The 20,787-nt window shown below is 35.6% G+C and overlaps 1 protein-coding gene across 2 annotated transcripts in view; it reads right to left on the bottom strand.

The window, feature by feature from the left end:
• Positions 1-20,787, bottom strand: part of VPS50 (VPS50 subunit of EARP/GARPII complex) — a 77,588-nt gene that overhangs the window by 38,137 nt on the left and 18,664 nt on the right. For both annotated transcript variants that reach the window (XM_084215247.1, XM_084215248.1), the window contains exons 7-16: positions 20,615-20,732; positions 20,471-20,506; positions 17,982-18,064; positions 16,373-16,415; positions 13,495-13,593; positions 9,895-10,035; positions 6,790-6,925; positions 3,537-3,634; positions 2,754-2,848; positions 2,031-2,129 (exon numbers count right to left, since the gene is read on the bottom strand). In XM_084215247.1, the coding sequence (XP_084071373.1) occupies positions 2,031-2,129; positions 2,754-2,848; positions 3,537-3,634; positions 6,790-6,925; positions 9,895-10,035; positions 13,495-13,593; positions 16,373-16,415; positions 17,982-18,064; positions 20,471-20,506; positions 20,615-20,732 (948 nt within the window). The remainder of the gene's footprint in view (positions 1-2,030; positions 2,130-2,753; positions 2,849-3,536; positions 3,635-6,789; positions 6,926-9,894; positions 10,036-13,494; positions 13,594-16,372; positions 16,416-17,981; positions 18,065-20,470; positions 20,507-20,614; positions 20,733-20,787) is intronic.

Raw genomic sequence — 20,787 nt, forward strand, 5'->3', positions numbered from 1 at the left:
GCATTCATTCTCTGAAAAGCTTAAGTGACCAGACACACCTTTTTACAAGTAAATTGCATTTCAAAAATCATCTTATTAACACTCTTTGCTAAAAGCCCATTCTGATTTATCAGAACAATCAGCTTGCACCCAAAAAAAAAGCCTTCCTGTATGCTCTAGTATTACGTTCTCTTCTATGTTTTTTGAATCACACAGCCAATTCCTTTCAATATTTTCTCTATGTTGGCAGTTCTCCATAACACCACACTGCCCAGGAGACCACGTATGTCAAACTACACAAAGAACTGATTACTCCTGGACTCTAAGCATTTCAGCTCTGTGGAGCTTTCATGTACTAATGAATCCTTAAAAGCACTACTGCTTCTCTTTTTTCCCCCTCCAATTAAATACCCAAGAGAAGTGAAAGCCACATTAGCTTGATCTGAAAAGGCAAGATGCTTAAAGCTTTATATAAAACAACCTAGGGGATATAGCTGTGAGACAGGTTTTTTATGTTTTTCCTTCTGAGAATGAAAACATCAGCCAATTAATCTTTACAATACCCATGCAGCATAAAACACACAGAAAGTATTAAAAGGTTTCATATAATTTAATTCATGTCAATAAATATTTAATTGTATTTTCACAAGAATTACATTATCTCAAAAATCACAAGTTCATTATCTTAAATAACACAATTTTTTGTAAAAAAATACTATTTCTATACATATTCCAGCAGTGTTCCTTAATCTTTATTTTACTCAAAGACAATTCAGAAAATTAGCCTATGATTACTTAAGCTGTTAAACATACACAGAACTGTAACAGTCAAAATTATATTTACTTAACCCAACAAGGCATTGTCATAAGTCAGTGTAGTAAAAGATGGTTAGGTAGACTAAAATTGGTTCATGAAATTCTGTCTAGGATTCAGAAAAATTTCAAGAAATAAAAATAGGTGGCATCTCCTGACAAGACATAATGTGGATCTGATTAAGGCTCAAGTTTTCCAGACAACTGGAACTGAGGTCTTGATCAAATGACAAGAATTCCTAGGTACAAACTACCAAAGCTGGAAGAAATTCCAAACCACATTCGCATCGTCTGATTTTAGACACTGTTTCATGTCGTCCTTGCCCTAATTTTCATACTTCATGGATTTTAGGCAGAAAGCCTCAGACTTTTCAAATGGCTCTGGATGTATGAGCTGTATGACAGCTCCCAAACAAGAGGAAAACAGATCAAGACTAGGAAAGTAGGCATTTCCTAGAACATGGAAGGCTATTTCTTCTCATATCTTCCTAGTTTTTACACGCAGAAAGAACATAATGCTAGACAACTGGAATTAAAAAGTTGTCAATCACCAAAACCAAAACATTTCTAAAATCAAGACAACTAAAAGAAACAAACAGAAAGATAAGTCTTGATGCTCTTATAGCCATATATCATATCTGAGTCCAGAGAATGCCTGTCCATGACAACACATGACTGGCCTCATGTAATATGACAATAGAGCTGACTGAAATGTAATTACATCCTGCCAACGAACAAGCTGTGAAAACACGACTCAGAAGGACAGACTCAGTTCTAAATATCTTACTCGATTCAAGACAGAATTGCATATTGAAAAAACACTTCATAGTCATGAGTCTTCTCATGATGTCATAGTCATGATGAGTCTTCTTAAGCAATAGCATGGAAAAAGAAGACACAATTTTGCTACAAAGTACCGGACTTCAGAGGCATTCCTTCTCAGGATGCCAGGAGACAAGAGGTAAACTAAAAAACTACTGAAATTCTACATTAAAAAGTTGTTCATTTTTACCTGACTTGTCTGCTGCAGAACTATAGTTTTCCACAAACACAATGGAAACAAAGGCTTCTCTATCCTCCCCCCTTCTCCAGGGTTCAGAGCCTTATTGTCATCAGAAAACATACTCTGCTGTCAACCTCAACACAGGAACATTATGCAGTAGAATTCCTTTGGAAAGCATTTACTCAACAATAATAAATGTCATTAGAATCATCTACTGCACATATAATAGTCTCACCTGTGGTATGTTTTGAAATAGTTAACGCTTTGTTTTCTGATAGATTCTTGCAAAACTTCAGACTTACTGCCACAAAATTCTTCTCCAACTTGCATCAGCCTAGAGTAATAAAAGAAAGTTTAGACATCTTTATCGATTTCTTAATACTGCTGTTCCAACTGTGAGTGTAGATGTACCTTGGTAAACACAGAGTACCAACATTAGATTGCAATGTTAAGGTTGCGTTCCACAAAAGTTCATGTCTCATTTTCTTTCAAATGTGTGCCATACACATAGAGACAAAGAGCCATAAGCAAATTAAATGTATTTTTGAGAGCCCAGTACACAGGGCAAGCTGTCAGTTCAGTCTCAGTCTGTCATTTTATTACCAAAACAGAAGGATATAATGCTGCACAGGTTGGCAGTACCCCATCATTTTTCTGCTTGACTCAGACCCCCTTTAAAAGCTCTTACAAAAAAAAATTGCTAGACCTGCACATACCTTATCGTAAAAGGAGACAATACTGAAATCATGTCACACTTAAGCAGCAAAGAAGGTCATGCTACCTCTCCTAAATAGATCCTCATAAACTCTTACATATAGAAGAATTGCTCTTCAAGCTATCAGCACATTTGAATGAAATTGGCATCAAAATGCAAATATCAGCCTTAATCAACAGTGCTATCTGATCAGAGCTCATTTGTGGACACGTATTTAAAGGTCTTACGACCACACCAGCATACCTGCTGATAACATCAAGTACAAATATGAAGTCATCGTATTTGAAGTTAGACAGATCTGTTCCCAGAAGATATGTTTTCACTTTCAATTGAACATCCTACAAAACACAAACAAGTTTTTGTGTACTTAATACACTGAAAACAAAAAGTGAAGGCTTGGATGCCTGGTTCATTAACAGTTGTTGGTTGCTTGCAGTTAAAAATTCTTTTTTTGAGATTTAGAATAGAATTCCATTTTCTGTAACATGGGTAATTTCTCTAAAACAATTTTATAATCCATTTCTTTAGCACTTTGTACAACAGATAAAGTCAATCCTAGATGCTTTATTGTCAATGCAAAAACAGAACTCAGCTTTTTCATTATAGATTTTGGGTGACACTGCACACCAAACTGATCCAGCAATCACACCAGGAATACCATGAAATCAGTCAGGTTCACAAGGCTCCAGGCTCTCCAGAGTTATGGTTATACCAGAAATATAAAGCGGTATACAGAGAAAAGCACATGAGAAGAAAAGAGATTGTGTGGCAGCACACAGGTTGAAAGAAAGAGGATCAGACTAAAAGTCCTGTTACTATGTTTTGGTATCTTGACTGAGTTTGGAAGCATTGCAACCACTGAGTCATGGAAATTTTATTTCCACGGTCACTTTAAAAAAGCCACTTTAAAAAAAATCTGGAGGCATTTTTTTAAGAACATTAGTATAAATATAACCATAATTAATACTGGAGAGGTGGAAGGGGAGGAATAAGTACTTAGAGGGAAACAAAATTCAAAACCCATACCTGCCATATTCGTGAAAGCCCATGCTCCAATTTCTTTTTTACATAGTTGCGGTCAAAACTGTTCTCTTCAGTTCCAATCACATTGTTGCCATCTGAAACTTCAGGTTAAAGGCATTTTAATTATTTCCAAAAGCTTTGTAAGTTATCCTACACAGAATTATATTTGCTTAGCTATTGCCATATTATTGATAATGCAAACTCCAGAAGAACTACTTTGCTCTAAATTTTTGAACAGAAATGAATAATGCACATATAAGCATATAAGAACAACATAAAAATGCAGTCCAGGACAGTTTCATCACCTGCGTACCAAACACCTGTCCCAGTAGTGCTCCTTAGGTAGTAACGTACTGCAAGGATCACAGTAAGAGCTCTGACAAATTAATTTTCCTGATCTTTCATGGAAGATTAAATGAAACACAGACAGAATCTAAGAATCTAATTTCTATGAACAGAAAACCTCTAAGTGGATTTAACCTTTTCCAGACTATCAAGGAAACAAAACCAGCACTCTTAGCCAGAGCACACTCTGTGTGTTTCTGCAACCTCCTCTCTTTTGAACTTTTGCAAACTGAAGGCAATGCTAAACAAGTCAGTGTCTTTGACCTGTTCTCTAGATTAAGACCAGAGTCCCTGTACTCCCAAACTGCCATTCATGAAGGAATGGTTGGACAGACACTGCAATATAGATGTTATTGTTCACTAAAAAAATCAATGGAATATTCTCTCCCTGTCAGACTCCCAGTGGTCTTGGTTTATCGCCGGTCATGCTAAGAGGTCTTGTTTCCAGTCTTTTAATGAACTGCACTGCAGCTAATTTCACACATGCAAACACATTAATTTAGGATAATTTCCTTGAAAATCAAGGACTGCACAAGCGTTTACACATTTTGCATTGAGGAATTTGGAACAGGCAGAGAACACATATTCATAACTCCACATAAAAATGAGGATCAAAACCACCCAGGAGTTATTATTCTAGATCCCTGATTTAAATACAGTGATTCTTCAGATTTTTCAGTATTTCTCAAAATTCAAAAAGGCAGGTTTCAGTCATAACAAAAGGTTTTTGTTTAATCTCTGAATGGTAGAGGAAAGCAAAAAAAAAGGACTCAATCAAATCTCTGTCTTCTAGCTTCACTCTTTGAATACTAAGCAGGTCTTGCACAGAATTTACACAGAACTATAAAGGAAACATTCTGAAAATTAAAATGGTCAAAATTGAATTTACATCCCACGTTATTTTCTTCTCGCTTTTCTTTGAATCTTTAACAGATACTAGAGCTGTTACCAACTTTTACCCCTAGGATTACACATGTGAAATCAGAAGTTTAAATGCTATAGAGACCATTTTACCACTCACTTTCAGGTCTTCTGTTAGGTCACTGTCTCACAAATACATGTAAATTACATCAACATCATAGTAAATGTCATGCTATGTGCTGAACCAGGCAAGCCCTCACACAAACCAGTGTAACTTCGAAGATCACTTTGCTTTGAGCAGGAAAAACAAAAATTATCTGCATAGGTCCCTTTAAAATTCATTTTCTGTTTGATTCTTTATTAAAAATATAAACAATGCTCTGACCATAACAAACAGTGTAATGGAAAATTTTCCAGTAAGTAGTTTATTTTGAGGGATGAAACCCCATATTACAGCAATTTACTGCTTAGCATACAAACAACAAAATCATAGACTTAGTAGCTCATTAAATATGGCAGAGATACAACGTTCATTCCATGTTATGTTGATAATTTTAGTTCACTAATTTGATCTTCAGTTTGATTAAACAAGTTCTACACGTACAAAAGAAACACAGAATTAAGAATAAGTTTCACTACGAAAATACAAAGAGCTTTATTTATAATGTCTTTCAAGTCCAGCTTCTCACTTCAACAGCTGTACTTGTGCCCTAAGATCAAGAGTCCCTTGACACATTTAAGGTACTTTCTAAGAGTGCTGAGATTAACTGGGACAATACTGGGACAGCCATGAGTTCCCAAAACAATAAAAGCCAGATATAGTGGTACATCTACTGCTCCAGTCTGTGGGGCTTATTTGAAGAACAATTTCAGCATAATCTCCTGAACTGCCTTCCTGGTTCCCTCTGACATACATGCTCATTTTACAGGAATTTTACTCTTTGACTTTACCACATATCACAGCCATCAAATCAATAAGCATGAAATGAGAATTCCCCGTACAGTTTCAATAATTACTGTAGAATAAGCAATGAGTTTTAGAAAAACAACAACCAGTAGATATTTACAGTCCCTCTGAAATTACACTGTACTTCTAAAATTCCTTTCTATGTGCTTTGTCATTGCTGAGGTATTTCAAAAAGTGATTCAGCAGATCACTACATTTCAGCTGTACATTATAGCTAAGCTGGATGTCCAAGAAAATTAAAAACTGTGTAACAGAAGGTTAGTAGTAAACATTTCAAAACACTCTGGCATGCATTTAAAAGCAGTGCATCTAAAATTATGCCTCTGACTGTAGAGATCTCTTCATTAGGCTTAATGGCTTCTGTAGAAGGCTTTAGAGTGCAGATTGTTTTCTTTCCTCAGGATGTCACAAGTATTGACTCTAAGGGTAACTAGTTTTATAAGTACATATGTAGCTGAATTAGGAGTCTACTGTGACCATTTTTCCATGAAGTTCTTTACGGTACCTGCTTGATTCTACAGCTGCAAAAACCACAGCAAAATGGACACAAGAGAAGAAAATGCAACTATTTATTTAAACCGTAAATGTAAATATTATTGAGAATGGGCAATTCAAGCAAAACTCTAGAATCTTTCTTCACACTACATTACAAAAGCAAATATTTCAACTCTGAATTTCACATCTGATACAGCTATAAAAACTTTCAACTCAAGCAATGGCTTCAACTCAAAAAACAGCTCCAGCAATCCAAAGTAATTTTTTTAACACAAAAAAAATAAAAATTTCCATTATTTTGTTTTTAAGATTCAGCACAAAAGGGAAGGACCCTTCCCCTAAGCACTGTTTAAAATCAAATCATTTCTATCTGCAAGACTGGCATACACAAATATCCATTAAAAAATTAACCTTATACCAAAGAGTAAAAAAATACAGTGAGTGCTTTAGTCCTTAATGCACACTATCAGCAAAAATGCTGAAGGCACTGAGTCAAGACCACAAAGATACCAACACATAAATTAATAACCTGAGCACAAGGAAAGTTATTTCCAAATATCAGAAGTTTTGTTTCCAGAGGTTTCTTACCAGAAGACACAACTGCGGCCTCATCTTGGTCATGGCTCTCATGCCACTGCATTGTTCGGTAGTAACTGAGCATGACTTCCCAGAGGGCTTTGCAGAGATCAGCAAGGCATGGAATGTAGCTGTCTGATGTGATGTGCTACAGAACAACAAACAGCATTGGGAAACTTCAAAATGGTGTATGTTTTTTGCTGCAGCAACCCAAACCATAAGGAACTCTTCAAATTCATACAGCTGAGCTGACATACATCAGTTTCATTGTCAAATGTATTTTAAGAAGTGACAGATTCCTGATTTTGGTCAACTAATCAAATACTGTCCAAAAGCACAAAGTGATTTTGTTAGCATCTTCTTTTTAATTTCCTCAACTGGCCTGTATGTTAACTACCTCTTACATTTATTTTACAGTGACACAGATGCAGAAGTAAGGCCATCTCACAATCAGAGAGATGCAGCCACCCCTGTGTGTCAGACTTTTGTACCGCAGTGCTACAGAGAAGCCTTCCTGGCAAATACCCCATTGGGTTGAATATCTTTAAAGTAGGAAAAAAAAAAAAAAAAAAAAACAACCAAACTTGCTGATTCAGCAATTTGCTCTACTTACTTATCAGGAAATGTTATTCTTAGTGTATTTCAGGGCTTTTAGTATCTCAAATCCAACTTTCAGGTGAACAGGAAGAAAGGATTACTTACTAAATACCAAGGTAATTCAATTTAAACTAAGGAAACAACTGAATTTCTTTGAGCTTATACTAGAATAAAGAAAATCAAAACTTGAGACTGAAGCAGCAAAGCTTTGCCCTGCTCCAGAAATATTCAAAAAGAGAAAACACGTAAAAGCATGGCATATTGCTAAGAAAAGAAAGACTCAACAATGAATCAGTGACCCTGAGTAGACAGGCACTAACTCTCATAAATGCTTAAGAATTTCTGAAAACATTACTCTTTGTAAAAGATTCACATTATTATAATATTCAGTATCTGATTTCCAAAAAGATGCCAACAAACCAAAGAAAAAAGCCACTATAGTCCACCACTACCCATCTACAATGGAAAGCAAGATGAGTTCATTTTGACAGATTTTCAGAAGCACACAGCAGCACACCTGCCTCAAAAAGAATATTTCAATTTTATATGACTTCCCTTGCTTAATTAGAGTAAGTACTCCATAACCCTTTACATGTTAAGGGCATCCTGGCTTAACAGCATAGGCAGTCTGAAGAAGGTTCTCACTTGAACGAAATGAAGAGAAAGAGGGCTCGTATTTCAGTCTTGAACAATTTATTCCTCAACAACTGAATGCATGAGATGAAAACCTGCTGCTTTTTCTCCAGGAAGTTAGAAATTGAATTGCCATGATAGCTTATCTTATTCAGCAGCCTGATTTCATAAATGCATTACAACAGACAACAACCAACACTGAACAGCATAGTAAGAGGCCAAAATTTCCCATCACAGCCTGTTCCTAAATATCTAACGGTTACCAAGATAGTAATGAAAAATTTAAAAAGTAAATTTCAATGCAATTGCAGCTATATTCACAGTAGAATGAAGTCCCAAAATCTGAGTACCTGCCAGCTATTGCAGGGTCACATAAACTTTAGCATCATGTCATTAAGACATTGTATAAGTAATGACTAACAGAAATAATGAGGTAATAATTTTGTAACCATGCAGTTAAAGCCACCCTCTTTCTGTGTGTTACAAAATGTGGTATTTCCAAGTACCTGGAAGATCCCTCCACACACTCAAGTATAAGGATAAACAGCAACACACAACTTGGATTTTAGAACTGGTCAGAAGCAGCTCAGTAGTAGTTTGTAAGCTTAGTATCATTAGTATTAGCAAGGAATGAGAAATAAACTGAATTACATACAGAAGTACAAAGAAAAAAAAAATAAAAGTTCATTAGAAACTAAGAAACAAAAAAAACCCCCCACACTCTGAAGGCTTATAGCAGAAAAATGAAAGGATTGCAGTCTGCAGAACAAAGATCAGGGTTTGCTGGCTTTCTGCAACTATAATTGATCTCAGTGAAGTGGAAATACCAGAAACTTACTCATTATATTCATGTTATTCCCGCTAAATTTATTTTGTTTATCACACTTTTAATTATATGAAGGTTCCTAGATAATGTTAACTTTCTAAAGTCCAAGAGGCACCTCTTTAAAATTAAATGGTTTACAATGCAGATGTGTTGATTACTAGCAGCACCTACATGATCCCAGGAGATAAGAGAAGAGTAAGAAGAGAATATGAACTTTAATCTCCTTGTGACTGTATTTCAATTGAATAAATTGCAACTGATGGGGTGGGTCCTTAAGTTAATGAAGTAGGATGAGGCTTCATCTGTGACTAAAACAAACATCCTAAAGAACATTCAAGATAGAAACATAATTTCAAATTGTAATTCAACATTACAACCACCTAAAATATCTCATATTCTTCCCCATCACTGAATTTTTAGAAAATTTCTCAGACTGTAACAGTAAAATCCAAAATGAAAAAATTAAAAGAGTGAATTAAAAAATGCTATGTTCATTCTAAAAACATTACAAAATATGCAAGAAACTGCACTTAATTTTGCAGTAGATGAAAACATATGTATATTCCCAGCCCATGATCTGCCTATCATCAGGCTTTCTCATCTCAATATTATAGCTGTCCCTGATCCTGGTATCAAAAGTGCAAAATTAAATGTGAGAATGAAAAGTGAATGACGTAAAGTCAGGAATAATGGGAAGACACCAATTAAATTAGAATCTTTACAAGAATTCTTACTGAAATGCAGTATCAGAGAAATCATGAATGCACTGGAATGAAGTTCAAAGATAATAGTTACTCCAATAACTAGTATATCATACTGAAGACACACACATTTGGAAATGTTGGTCTTTGTTTGTTAGATGGAGTGTACAAAATCTCCAAGGTGCTAAGATGTAGTGCAATCAAAATCAGCATTAAGTTATGACTAACAAATATCTCAAAGAGTCATAAGCAGTATTAAAAATCTAGAGTAACTATAGGGTTAACAAATGAGTCCCTACTGACAAAATGTACAACAGTGAAAAAATTCAGATTAAAAACATATATGCCAGAATTACATACTGTACAGAGGTCTTTGTACTGCAGCTTCTGGAACTTGGTGTCTGTGTTTCCTGCACACAGCTCCACATATCCAAGTACTACTTGAAAGACAGTGTTGTGAATGGCTTGGGTGAAGTGCATATGTAACTGGTCCATTGCTGTCTGAAAGAAATGGAGTAACATAAAACCAAACAGTAAAATTCAATTTGTCATCTGCCATCATCTTTTAGCCAACATCTTCTAACATACATCTTTTTCAGTACTGAACACTTGTAAGCCTGTCCTCCAATCTCTGTCTCAAAAATACCTAACACAGATCTTGGCAATATTACAAGATGGTCACATTAAAGAGTTCAGGTATTGCAAGTAAAATAAGTTTCCTCTGCCATCTTCCCTCTTTACCTTTTTTTTTTGTACACTGTCACTAATAAATATGAATATAATATAGCTGATTATAGAATTTACTCTCTCATTTACCCTCCTCCCAATCATTGGTAACATGTCAAAAATAAATGAGTTGAGATTCATGCTTTTTCTCCCACTGGAAACACTGCCAAATAAATCAAAAATATTTCCTTTGCAATCATTGAAATTAAAAGCACAAAGTCTTAATCCACTTGCCAGAGTGAAGAACCCAAGGTACAATTAAGCATTACAGAAAGGCATGCATATCATATAAATAAATTTCCTACAAAATTCCTCTTTTTGGTAGAAAAAACATTTTTTTTTTTAAAAAAGACTACTTTTTCCTGGAAAAAGTAATATGTAGTAAGGACTAATGATTATGTAACATATTCGTTTTGCCATAATCATGTCTGAGTTTCAGGTCAGGATGTTTCCCAAGTGTCCCTGTTCTTAATGAACTGCGTGTAACATTATTCTATTTCAGAAATTGAATTTTGTCACTGTTTTCACATGTATGTAATCAGAAGATTTGAAAGCATTCATTTTCACTATTTCCTATTTGATATTTTTAGCTACCAACAAGAGCTGAGAACTCAATTACTCCACAAGAAATGAAGAGCTATTCTGCTTAAATCCTATTGAAAATAGCCCATTTCCTATAGTTAGTCCTAACCTGATTACCTAAAGAAAACAGAATGACAAATGAAATAATGAAAAGTATTGAAGATACTGAAGGACCTTGACATTTTGTTTACTGAGAAGAGGTCAATATGGGAAAGATTTGAATAAAAATGCAACTAAATTATTTTAGGACAAGTTCAAAATACATACTTTACTAGTAATAACAAAATCCCAAAACCAAGACACCCTATAATGGAAAAAAGCAAGCAAAACCATGCAGTAACAAATAACACTTTTATTTTGCCAGAAACTTCACTCCTCTCCAACAAATCTCTGCCTTTCTCGACATGTCAAGTACTTGACATGCAGTGAATGCATTGTACCTATTTTTCTTCAGTAAATAAGAAACTGAATACAGTGCACTAAAAAAATCTTCTTCTCCCCTGATTTTAAGTTGCAGTCTTTAGGCATTCCAATAGCTCTGCACATTAACAAAGTATGGGAAGATTAATCCACTTCTATACTATTGCAGAGCTGCACTGGTTTTACAGTCAAGCCAGGAAAAAAAGAACCAAACTTTATTAGAAAGGTTCTAATTAGACAGAAGCAAAACAAACAAAACTTTAAAACAAACCCAAGAAAGGCAATCTTATATAAGATTTCTTGAAATCTGGAAAAAGCATTAAAAAAGCTAAGCATAGTAAAAAATGATTGGGGTTCTTGTCCTGTCTTCACCAGAGGACAGGTGCTTTGACTTGATCTTCAGCAACTAAAACTTTCTGGGGAAATCTCTTCCCTAAGTAAATCAGTCCTTGTTTCACTGGCACCACCCCATTCAGCTGTATTATGAGCACTGATCACTGACAAAACATGCCTCCAAGACTTTCATGTCTCCTTATCCCCCTTACTTCACATGACCTAGATATTAGCTCTCGTACATCACAGCTTCTGAAGGAAATTGATTGCCTTCTCAGAGAAACAAACCAATATGAAGCATCTGTTTCTCTGGGTCTGGACTGAAGGCACTTGAGATGGTAGTTCATGTTTGGACTCAGGTGTGTATTATTTCTTATCAGGAAAACTGTCTCACTACTGTGAGGTCAGCAGCTTTTCATTAGAAGGCACAAAATGGCCAACAATCTCTTGTTACAAGGTCTTTTCAGACTAAATTATCCAATCAAGAACTGACACCTAGATTATTTTCCCTTTTAACCCAATAAAGAGCCCTCAATGTGGACTTTTCTGCCCAATTGCAAAATGCCACCCAAACCCAAGAAGAAGGAAGAAGCATGAAGAACAAACTCAGGACAGCACCCTGTGCCCTCCATCGTGCTTCTATCCACAATATACTAAAAATCCTAAATGTCTCACCAAGTGATACACCTACACTACTCTCTATGATCTATTTTACACTTCTGTGGACTCTAGTCTATCTTGAATTCTAGGAAACTTTCTCCATGAATGAGGGTCAAAGTCAGTGCTCCCCTGGGGGTCAGGACACCTCAGAGCAGACAGAGAAATATTCCTGGTGCCCTGGGTTTCCACAATGAGGTCTCAAGGCAGTGCACCAAACAGAAGAGAACTCCATCCTATAGGAAGAACCTAGGTATACTCTTATATACACAGAAAGTGCTCTAGGCACACACAGATGTAACTTTCAGGACATGTTCAGAGTGTGTTTGACATGCCAGGGGATGTGCTTTACTGCAAAAATCTATCTCCTCGCATGTTCCATTGCCATCATGTTAACAGTACAATATAAAATGGAAATACTCAAGGCAGAGGTAGTGCACAATGCAGAAAAATAGATATAGCTATAAAAAATAGCATTCACATGACCAAATAGAATGAACAGTGCAAACAACAGTATAAACAGAGCTGAAATATGCAACTGTTACTGTTATGATCCGTCCAAAAAACTTCACGTTGCAGTAACACACAGCTTACCTTTAGCAAGTACTGTTAAATTACACAGGCATTATAAAAATCTCTGTATACATATATTTGGCAAGATCCATCACCATTAGTGTGCTGGTTTTGGCTGGCATAGAGTTAATTTCTTCACAGTAGCTGGCATGAGGCATGGGGCTGTGTTTTTGATTTGTGCTGCAAACAGTGTTGATAATTCAGGGATGTTTTAGCCATTGCTGAGCACAACTTAAAGAGGGTCAAGGTCTTTTGTGCTTCTGCATCCCCAACCCTGCACAGGGGGCTGGGGGTGCAGAAGGAGTTGGGAAGAGACACAGCCAGGACAGCTGACCCCAACTGAGCAAAAGGATGTTCCATAACATGTGGTGTCATGCTTAGTAATAAAAGCTGGGGCAAGAAGAAAGAACAGGGGGGTGTTTGGAGTGATGAAGTTTGTCTTGGTAAGCCACTGTTACACATGCTGGAGTCCTTTGGGGATGACTGAACACCTGCCTGCTCTCTGACTTTGCCATCACACCGAGGAGGAAGCGAGCAGCTGTGGAGGGCTTAGCTGCCACCTGGGAGTAAACCACAACAACTAGGGAAATAAATTTCCATCACAGTACTCAAAGCTTCATGCTGTGACATGACTATTCTTTGTGACTTTCTCAGAAGATAAGTACTAACCTGTGTTTTTCCTAGCAGCCTGTAAGCCTGCTGAACCTTTGTATAATGATTGATGTCGAAATTCTTGCATATTTTGGAAAGCGCTACATCCAATTGTTCCTATAAAAATGGAAGAAAAAATGTGTTAAACACTAAAGAAAAAAAAAGGCCAAGTAATACATTACTTAAACAACAGCAAGTGAGGAAGATGTTTATTTAAATAGTGTGATAATTATGGTTGTAAAGTAACCAAGACTGTGTGTGACTGGACTGTTCTGAGGTCCTTAAGTGTTAGTTCTCGCAGTGTAAGTACTTCATTGGCAGCCATAGAGTTCCACCACTCCCAAGAACAAGCAAGAACACTGCAGTCAAATTCAAAGTGATGGTTACTTTGAGAAGGCCAGGAACATCAATATGGGAAAGCTGGGATTTCCCAGCTGGTCTACTTCCCCTACGAAAAATTAGATCTAGTGGTTTCAGCTCAGTCAATTCCATTACAGACTTCTTAACTCTCTGACTGCATCTCTTAAATGGAGCTAACACTGAATTACAAGTTCATTGGCAAGAGAGCCATTTATAGAATACTACATCAGCACAACAATTAGTATCTGAGAGAGTCAAAAAAGAAAGGAGACACACAAATACAGGTTCTGCCAGCAGAGCTGTGTCTGAGCATACTGAACAAATATGCAAAAAATGCAGTTCACCTACTGTGTACTCTAAGTGAAAAAAACCTTTAATAGGATCATGTATTTAATGACTAATAAAGCTTTCAGAATTTAAAGAACATGACTATGTAGCTTAATAACATAATTCTCATGTAGACACTGGAATATATTCAGACACACAACCTAATCCTAGTTTTTTTCAACCAACAATGCAAAAAATAAAAACAGGATTAATCAATAACACAACATACAGAGTTAATATGTTCTTTTCTTGCTAGATATTAAAACTATTTCAATTCTTATTATTTAATGACCTTGCAATACAGTCTTGCTCTTAAAAATAGAAACCACAGTAGATGGGTGTTTGGTCTGTTATGTACTTTTACTTAATCCATTGGAAAATTTTCATGAATTACATCATTAGCCACAAAATATTTTTGGTGCTGATCCTAGAGATTTGGTGGGGGTTGTTCATTGTACTTTCTTCCCTAAGCCAAATGGTAAAAGGACAAGTAACCTAAAGATCCAGAACTTCTCTAAAACATTACTCAGCAATTTGAATTTTAGACATATACACGGATTTTTTTAAAAAATTCTCTCTCATTTCTTGCAGAACATCTGTACAAAGAAAAAAACTGGGTTATCAAACTGCTCATGAACGGAGCTCTTAAACAGCAAACATTAATCTTTTCTGTTACATTTTTCAATAGTTCCTTCCACTAAAGCCATCTTGTATTTGTAAAAGCTATCATTATGTGTAACTTTGTATAAAAGTAAGATCTATAATAAAACCCAAGTTAAAAAAAATATTTTAAAAAAAGGAAAAATGAATGCACTTAAGTAGAGGCATACAACTATTGAAAAGACTCATTATGGAATTCCTAATATTATTGTAAATTAATTAATAATTATTGTATATTAATTAAACCATGTATTTTTCAGCAATACTCTATGGACCACAGGATGACTTCATGTTTCATGACCCCATGATGTTTCTTCCATATGCACGGGCATAACTCCAGTAAAAAATAAGATACTTTCACAGGAAGAAATTAAGATATTTTTATAAATGCACAAATAATAAAAACTTGATCATGATTATTTAGTTAGCTGCGAATTTCTCTTACCAACCAATATGGCACATTTTATCATATTTTGATAAGATCAGAATTTGCTCTTCAAAACTGTTACTGGAAGGAAGTAAAAATGCATGTCTCCTTTTAAGCAACATCAGTATTTGCTCACAAGGGAAAAATGAGTGCTCATTCTGACACAGCCTGTGTTAGTGGTAAGAAAACAGTCATTCCACCAGTTTCTCTGAACCAGACATGCTCTGAATAAAGGACTGTCAGAGAAAGACAAAAGGAACAACAAAAAAAAATCTTTGCATAAAAGCTAAAGTACAAAGACATAACTGAAGGAAATTGACAAAATTTTAATTTCACAGGGAATTAAATAACAAGGTATAGTAAAACATGTGCTAGTCTGACTTTCTGAAGGGCATGTGACAACGGGTGTAGACAGCTGTTCAAATAGCTGATTCAGGTTCCTGCTAAACATTACATGTGTATGCATTACATGTATCACTTATACATTACACATACCTACATTGCTAGACTTCCTACAAAAAGCTTGCCAAGTTCCAGCTCAAAATTACCTAGTAGTGGAGTTCAAAGCATTCCCTTTATTTTCCACCAGTTTCCAGGAAGACACTTAGCATTTTACATTCTTTGCTTTTGTGATACTATCTACCATCTTAAACCAACCTTAGTCTCATCCTTCACAGCTCTTCAAGTCTTACTTCCTGCAGCTTAGCACAGTCTGATCCAGCAGTTTCAGTTTGCTGACCTCTACAGCTTCCTGTGAAACTGTGATCTCTTGTACAGCTTATCCAAACCTACTGGCTTGCTATTAATTTACTTTTCACAACTGTTTAGAAGTTTAATACTTCAAATGTTACGTGACTTCCTTAATTTGACTGCTCTACCAGTTGCAGTGAGCACAACTAGTGAACTGGGTCATAACATTTATAGAGCATTTAGGTTCATTAGAGCACTAAAGTCTACATAAACAGCAATGGCTACAGCATCCAAAGAGAGCATTTGAAAGAAATGTACACATTCTGTAATTACTAACATTTTACTATAAAGCTCTAGTACTTAGAGATTATATACTAGCACATACTTAGAAGTTAAATATTAGCAGATACTGAACATCAGTATAATTCTTACCTCTATTTGTTCCAAGGTGTCTTGCAGTTTTGAATTTAACTCACTATTGATGAATGAAAAAATGTTTAGAATAAAATTACTGATTATATAAACATTTCAGACCATTTCTTATTTCCAAAAACCCTACTGCTGAGCTACAACATAGCAATTCATCATAAACCATTAAGCTGCTGTTGCTGTATGTTGAAAAGCAGAAGAGGGTCTAGACAAGACTCCATCCTGCTAGAATTTAACCAAAAATTCAAAGATATTCCCAACCCCCAAGAAACTTGTTTTAAGTGTTTCGGTTTGGAGCTCCAGTCTACACCACAACGTACCCAGAAGGGTCAGGGCTGTCAAGTCTTTGAAAACTACAGTAATTTTTATTTGTTGCTCAGGAACCCCTTACAGAAATTCTATCAGAAAAAGAGAATTTAGGCTTCCTCAGAAAAAAAAATTAAAAGCTATAAAAAAAGGTTTAAAAGGTATAACAAAAAGGTATTAAAAAAAAAGGTTTAAAAGGTATTAAAAAATTAACAAAAACAGCTACCATAAGAGAAACTATTTAGGACAAAAAAAGGCACCACTGCACCTTTGCAACAATCAGCTTTAAAAATTTCAGAACAGCAGCAATAAAAAAAAGGAAAAAAAAAGACTACTATGTTTTTGTTTCGAAGGGTCAAAGCAACAAAGAAATAGGCAGGATACTCTCTTCTTGCACAGAAAGCACAATTTTCATTAAATAATCACCATATCTGATTTTAGACAATTTCCCTCTGTGCTGTGAATCTTCTCCTTAGAGGCCTACATTAATTATCAAAAGAGATATTCTAGCATCTCGGCTTAGTTCTCTACATTTAAAGGATATACCCATCACCCTCCTTTTTTGTTTCTATTAGATAAATTGGGTACAACACCCTGCAAAAAAAAGTTTAAATAGAAAAAAAAGGCATCAAAAACAACTGCTATTAAACACTAAAGAGAGTAGCCAGCATTTATTTATTCTTTCTCCACATGCAAACAGAAGGACCTCCATAATAATCTGATGTTACTTCATCTCCTGCTGGAGTTCATGTGCATTTCCCACTATTTCTTTTTTTTTTTTTTTAAAGCAATGGAAATATTAAGTCTTTCTAAGTTAGAAACTGCAGATATTTGTATTAGTTTCGGTTCTGAAAGCAATTTCTTCATGTCAGCATGTAACTCTGCACTTGCTAATTTCAGTGACAAGGATCAGGCTAAGTTATCCTGCAGGAGGCATCTTGCTATAGGCAAATTAATTCCAGAACAGAAACTTCTCATTAGAAACTCAGCTCAGGTATCTCTAGCCAGGAGGCTGCAGCACAGTTATAATTCACTTTAAGTTGAAACTTTACCTGCTAACATATTACAACAGTAACAAAACAATTATGTAGTCTAAACATTGTTTATGTGGTGTTATTACTGAAGACTAGTTAACCATGGTAGAGGCAGGTGGGAACTACAGAGGATACTTACGCTCTTACAACTGCCTCAATTTTACTTTCCTAAGCTGAAAATTACTTCTCAATTAAACTTTCTTTAGAGAATGAGAATCAATGATCACAAATAAAATCATATAAAAGCTGACATCTGCGCAATGTCACCCTACCTTATACAACTGTAGTGTTTGAAAGTGCTGGCAGCTTTCTGGCATTCCAAGCATAGTTGAATAGCTCCTGGATAATCCTCTTCCTTAGGATAAAATACAATTGAAAGCTCATCTGAAGCAACAGTGCAATACCCATTTTTCTTGCATGCTTATGTATAAACATTAGGAATAAAATATTTTGCCTCTCCTGTCTATACAGTCAAGTTAAAGGAAAAGAGTGAGGGTCTACTGCAGCACTTAATGTGCAGGTAGTTTATAATTAGCAACATCTGAGAAACACTAGGTATTACATTACATTACCTTATGCAAACAACTTGCTGTATTGTTTCCTTATTAGTACATAAAAAATACATCAAAGTTTTTATTATAGAACAACTAACATCTTCCCAGTAATCTATTCATGAGCATGGAAGGAGGTTAATTCAGGCACTGGCAGGCTATTCCCATCGTTTATAAAATGTAAAAGGAGACAAGGAAGACACTCCCAACATTATGCCCAAATAAACACTATTTAAATTGACACATCCAGCTCATTAGAAATTAGCTTCAACACAACTGACTCACAGAAGGCCTCAGGAAACAAAGAACACACTACGGAGGTATTGTCCTAATATATAAGAAGAACATCCAATAGGTAGACAGCTCAGTCAGGAAGTATTATGAGGATGTCAGGACAAATCAAAAATGTACACACAAAAATGTAAAACCAGGGATCCTACCAAGACATGGGCACTGCCTTGGATATATCTATTGTTCTGGTGTTCTATTTGACATGAGACCAGAAGGAATCTTGGAAGGAGAGAAACCCTCTTTAATAGCTAAGAGCTTCTGGTTTTTGTCATAATTACATCTGTTATATTACATGCTTCAGAGAGCTCAAATGCAAAGCAGTTACTGGAATTTCAGTCATTGATTGAAGAGCAAAAACGCAAGGGTAATTTATATTCAGCTATTATCGTAGAGGAGGTTCTGAAATGAAATTGGTTTTAACAACAATGTTCTAATGCAAATCAAATTTAAGTAAAAAACACAAAAAAAACCCAAATACATTATCCATTAGATGAAAACAGAAGAGCATACTGGTCTAAAGAGCATTTTAAGGTCTTTATATCTCCCTCTGCTGGAAACCTGGTACTTGTTCCATTAAGTCTAACAGGGCTCAAATCAGAAAGCCTGCTTGCATAAGATATATTACCAATATATTACAGAGGCAGCTCAGCCTTGTAAGCTACCATAAATTCATTCTAGGTCTTTTTTTAATTGGGAACCCTTACAAAATGCTCTTCTCAGAGTGATACTAATAGTCTCATGCATATTCCAACCTACCAACTTCTAGGATTTCAGAAAAAAAATGGGCCAGTAGCTGGGATAACTTATTGGGAGCAGACACTAAGTACAGCTCTACAACTGCACTCTGCCAAAACACAGTTCCAGCCCTTAAAAATCACTGACCAATTATGGTAATGAGATATTAGGGTCTGTGTGTGAATGCAACAACCACAGCTCCTCAGGACAATTCCTGCCAGTAGACAGTGAAGAGTTCATTTCCTGGGTAGCAAAACACAGCACAGAAATTAAAAGCAAATCATTGTACAGCGCTTACTGAGCAGAAAGCATTTATGCCACCTGAAAATGAGTGCAGTTTTGCTTGGTAAAGAGTAAGAAAGTTTGCTGACACAAGGCGACTAACTCAAGATAGATTTAAGTTCACAGACTCTTGAAAGCTGAAACTATTAAGATTCAATTTCCAAATTTAATAACTGGGATTTTCATCATGACATTCCATCCAGTATTAGCTGTAAATATATGGCAAACTTGCAAGTCGAAACTGTTACACTACAAGTACTATAGCTGTCAATAAAATCCTGAGGCTTTCTTTCATACAATTCATCACCTTGAGACAAGATCCTATTTTTCTCTGTGCAGTATCTACTGCATTTTTAGCCTGTATACATAATAGCACCAGAATTTTCACTGTCATTGCCTGCATGTTGCAATGTTTTCTAGAATTCAATTAAAAAGCCAAGGCAAAGAATGAGGACAGAAGGCTACTACATTTGCAAATAAAATACTAAGCAGGGAGCCCATGTATAAATTTGTATAGTAATGTATCTATAGAAATTCTTTATCCAGACCCAGCTTATCAACAATCAGCTACATCTCATCCTTTTTTCCCCCGCAAATATCAAGCTAAAGAAAAGAGGTATAAGTTGAGAGCAGGAATAAGTGAAGACCCCACAACATTTTTACTGAACTAACTCAAGCTTCAGTGCCCAGATGTAAAGGCAGGAATGAGTTTTTGATAGAAAATAAACTCCCCTGGCAGCAGGGATATCTAATTTGATATGAGGCTTTTTCTCAGTTTAAAAGAAGAATAAATATATAATTTCATCCTATGCACACACCCTGTTTGCAAGACAAAAATTAAGATGACTGACAAATGTAGGCTTAGAATAGCATCAAATTATACCAGTCTGGTAGGGACTTACCTCCAACATCTCACTCAAACGCACATCAGTTCTTTGCTAAAAAAAGCCAAAAAAAAAAAAAAAGGCAAAAAGAAAAAACTCCAGTCATTACTATGCAGAAATTAAGAAACATTTTTGTAATTGAACAAAAACAACTGTACTTACCAGTGTTTTTATTGTTCTCAGAGATTTCAGCAGTCCAATAAGCAACTGTCGTTTCCTCTGATTTGCAAGGAGACCCAAACTAGTTTGCGTGAACCCTTCCTTTGCTATATTCAAGTGTCTGCAAGGTAAAAATTAATATAATCTTCAACAATTCATAAAATAAAACTTACTTC

The sequence above is a fragment of the Fringilla coelebs genome, assembly GCF_963513975.1.
Source record: "Fringilla coelebs genome assembly, chromosome: 1".
Lineage (NCBI taxonomy): Eukaryota > Metazoa > Chordata > Aves > Passeriformes > Fringillidae > Fringilla > Fringilla coelebs.